At 32.8% G+C, this 4,162-nt stretch overlaps 1 protein-coding gene across 1 annotated transcript in view; it reads left to right on the top strand.

Moving 5' to 3' along the window:
• GAA1 (glycosylphosphatidylinositol anchor attachment 1) overlaps nucleotides 1-4,162 on the top strand; it is a 27,530-nt gene that overhangs the window by 9,274 nt on the left and 14,094 nt on the right. Inside the window, exons 5-7 of the mRNA XM_014438873.3 lie at nucleotides 2,143-2,342; nucleotides 2,814-2,932; nucleotides 3,682-3,762. Coding sequence (XP_014294359.1) covers nucleotides 2,143-2,342; nucleotides 2,814-2,932; nucleotides 3,682-3,762 — 400 coding nt within the window. The remainder of the gene's footprint in view (nucleotides 1-2,142; nucleotides 2,343-2,813; nucleotides 2,933-3,681; nucleotides 3,763-4,162) is intronic.

Here is a 4,162-nt window from a genome sequence, read left to right as displayed (position 1 = left end):
GATAACTTGGTAGAGAAAGGAAGCAAGAAAATATATACGACGAGAGGAGGGGTAAAGCCACTTGAATTCTTCATAAAATCAGGTGACAGAGGGTTCCCTGGGGACCCCAAAGATGAATCATACAAAGCTATTAATTAACCGTTTTAATTTTGCTTTGAGATCCCCAGAGACACCCCCGTAAACCACACATCAATAATCATCGTAGGGTAATATTAAGGAAGTAACCAGGAGCCTACGGGTTTCAAAAGGAAGTAGGTGACAAAGATAATTTAAACGCTTTATGGTGGAGAAGGTACAACAGGAAATATCGGAGACGTGGTTTTTTCAGGAGAGAGTTTGGTCTATAGTGACACCTAGGTAACGTATGGATGCTATTGTATTGGATTGTTGTTTAGGAATAAGGTTGGAATATGAGGAATAGTTTTCAGGAGGTGATTGGATCCTATTACAATTGCCTTAGTCTTCTCTGCATTCAACTTAAGCTTGTTTTCTTATGCCAGTGACTAATTCGATTTAAGTCTTTTTGCTTCTCCGTGGCAACCAATAGGTCAGAACCTAGGAAGGAAAGGTAAATTTGGAAATCGTCAGCATACAAATGGTATTGAGAATGTTGGATAAGGAGGAGAGGAAGGTCATTGATGTAGATGGTGAAAAGGGTGGGGGAAAGCGATGAACCCTGAGGGACACCACTAGTAAGGGTTGAGTCAGTGATGATGGTTTATCTGGAATCCCAGTATGTACTGGGAGCGATCAGAAAGAAAGGATTGAAACCAGTGCAAAGCAGTGTTGGATAGAGTAAGATTTCGTAGTTTGTTAAGAAGGATGTTGTAGTCAAGCGTGTGAAACGCTTTAGAGAAATCAAGGAGGATTAGGATAGTTAGGATTTGGTGTTCAATGTCAGTTTGGAGGTTGTGGGTTATTTTAAGGAGAGTGGATTGTGTTGAATAGTCTGATTGATATAGTGAAATTTATATATCTCATAGTCAAATTTATTTCAATAGATTACACTTATTTTAATCACTTGTATAAACCATACAATGGGGGTATGATTGAAATATTGAAGAAAGGTTTCTATAAAATGTTTAACTATTATATAAAAAATTGTTTGGTATCCCTGTGTCATATTATACTTTACTCTCTCAGCGAATTGAAAAAATCTTGAACAGTTAAAAAAACTTTGAACTAGATGCCAAGTTGAAAACTTAAAGCCTGAACAGTTAGAAAAGAAAAGGAAGCACAATATAACATACAATGAAAATATTTGAACTAAAAGACTCAAATTGATGTTGGCCTTATTTGAAGCTGAACAAGTTGAATATTTGGAAAATGGTGATTAGGAAAGGAATGTGAATTCTGTGTTGCTTTGACATTCGAAGGGGAAATGTCCAGATTGAAAAATAACTGCTGTCAGCTAGGAAAAATTTAACAACCACCTCCAGATGAACTCTATAACCTATAGAAATACAGAATACATGTAAATTACTTTTATGTTATGTATAATACGTTATACAATTTGAGAAATGAGGAGTACAATTAAATGAACATTTGTATTATTTGTAAAATGGGGGTTAAAATGAGTACCCTCCTAGTAAACTGAAAAAATCTGTTACAATATGTACTTAAATAAGGTATTATTATTTATATACATAAAATTTTATTTTTCTAAATATTATAAAATAGTTTCTATATTTTTATTTAAAATTTCATGTAAATAAATTATTTAAATCAATAGTTTTATTAAAATAGAAATATGTAAGTGAGGAAACTAAGATAAAACCCTTTAAAAATAGTCACTGGAAAAAGAAATATTAAATTAATTGTTGCTTAACTGAAAGCCACTTGATCCTACTGATAGATAGCCACTAAATGGTGTTTTACTTTGTTACTTCAGAACCAATGAGAAAGAATTGTGTTGATAAGGGTGGCTAAAAGTCGTACCAGTTGTGGACTCAAGGGTTTTGCAATGGTAACCTGGAAAATGTTAGCCAGGCAAAATAGTCAGTAGTCCAAAAAGTGGGTTAACTCTATGGGAAAAGGTATCAAGTCACTCTCCTTTCTTAACTGCTTTCATTATCTGTTTTAATAAAACTAACATTGTGTGAACAAAATATTCATGATTTTAATTTTGTTTTCCCTGGATAGGTGTACTACAGTCTGGCGAGCTTGAGGCTAGAGGGGGAGCGATACAAGCAGCCATCAACTTAGAGCTTCATTCTGACTTTATAAAGTATGTTGACGTTAAAGTGTCTGGACTGAATGGTCAACTCCCCAACCTCGATCTGGTCAATTTAGTCCTAAGGATTTGTTCTAAGGAGAGGGTTAGACATACCTTTGCTAACAAGGTAAGTTGGTTGTCTTATTATTAAAATAGAGGAATAAGAATGCTTTAGAATTTGGAGGGGGGAGGGTGCTAATTGTTGTATTGTTAATTGATAATGTATTTACCATTTACTTATATTTATATTTTTTTGTTTAACAAATTTTTGTTTATATTTGAATGACCAATATGTAGAGACATTATCCTTCCAGCACAATATGAGTTTTCATTTGGATCTAATTATGCTTTGTGTGTCTATGTACACTTATATAGGGATCCTACAATCTTCTTTCTTTATGATGGTGACCTATCCTTTTTTTACTCTAAACCTGATAAAGTTAGATCGATTCAAATTCTGGCATTCTCCTTAAAACTCTGTATTTCAGTGCTATCACCAAGTTTCCACCATTGTCTGGCTTTCAATTTTTATCATTTATAGTGTGGATTTTGACAATTTCATTCAAATTCAATAAAAACATTATGTTTATGTTCTTAGGAGAAAATTCACAATCTGCCTAGTTATGAGCAGTGGCAACACTCCCTTGAGATTATGATATCCATGTTGTTAGCTCAAGCTCCGGGTGTACCAGACGGCAATCATGGTCTTTTTCATCGGTAATCACTTTATGTAATTTACTATTTACATTATTTTATTTTAGACATGCTGAAAATCAAGGTATACTCCTAACGCAATCTACCCTCCTATGTTTCGTTCTACCTCTTAGACGTTTATGAGTTGATTTAGCACTTATTTACTTTTCAGGGATTTGTTCATTAATAAGCCCTTTGACTTTACTTGTTCGTCTCATTTGCCATATCACTTTTCTAATGACATATTCTAGTGCTGAATTAAATAAGACAGTTGAAAGAGAATCACTTTGTTTTATACTCTAATGAACCTCAAACTTCTCAGATTAATAATTAACAATTCAAACTGTACTAAATGTTTCAGTCATGCACATCCTTACTAGATTACTAAATTGCTTAGTATTCCCCATTCAGTCAAATTATTATACAACTCCTGGTGGTCAATTGAATCGTAAGCCTTTTCGAATTTGGCATACAGCTGATGGACTACACCTTTATATTCTAGCTTTTTCTGTAATATTTTCCACAATGAAAAGATTTGATCAATAATTAACTGATTCCACCTAAAACCTCTTTGGTAGTCTCTGATAATTTCCTCTGCATATTTGATGATTAGACTTGTTTGGATGAATGTAAATACTTTAAAAAATAATGGAAGGAGTAATATTTCCAATTATATTAGGTTTATATTTTATTTTTTTTCATGCCAACCTCATCTCTATTATTGATTTTATCGTTGTTATTATATTACAATATTATACTATTTTTTATTACAGGTTTGGTATTGAAGCTATAACTATGGAAGGGCATATATCTAATGGAAATGGTCCATATGTTACGCTACATCATGTTGGCAGGTTTGTTAAATACTGTACCTTTTTATTAATTATAAGGGCTCTCATAAACTGTCTCCCTCTGTCCTATAATAATAAATAATTTCAGGAATAATGGTCATTATATTATTTGCAGTATTGATTACTCTTATTTATAAGTTAGGGTTGTAGTAGATTGTATACTGCTTGCTATAAATTTTATGAATGAATAAATATTAATATTATAATTATGAGAGATAGTTGACCGTGGATGATAAATGAGGAGAAGATGGTTGGGGGTGCGGTCAATGAAACACAAATAAGTATGACTAACTTATTTTAATGTGCCGACGTTTCGGCTAGAGTTTCTAGCCTTCTTCAGGGCTAAAAACAAAACAAGATAACAACCACAGTAAGTATAGAAAAATAAAAAATAAAAAAGAAA

Source organism: Halyomorpha halys, unplaced genomic scaffold, assembly GCF_000696795.3.
Source record: "Halyomorpha halys isolate HHAL.00 unplaced genomic scaffold, Hhal_1.1 Scaffold69.1, whole genome shotgun sequence".
Classification (NCBI taxonomy): Eukaryota; Metazoa; Arthropoda; class Insecta; order Hemiptera; family Pentatomidae; genus Halyomorpha; species Halyomorpha halys.
This window is presented reverse-complemented; position numbering and strand designations above follow the sequence as displayed.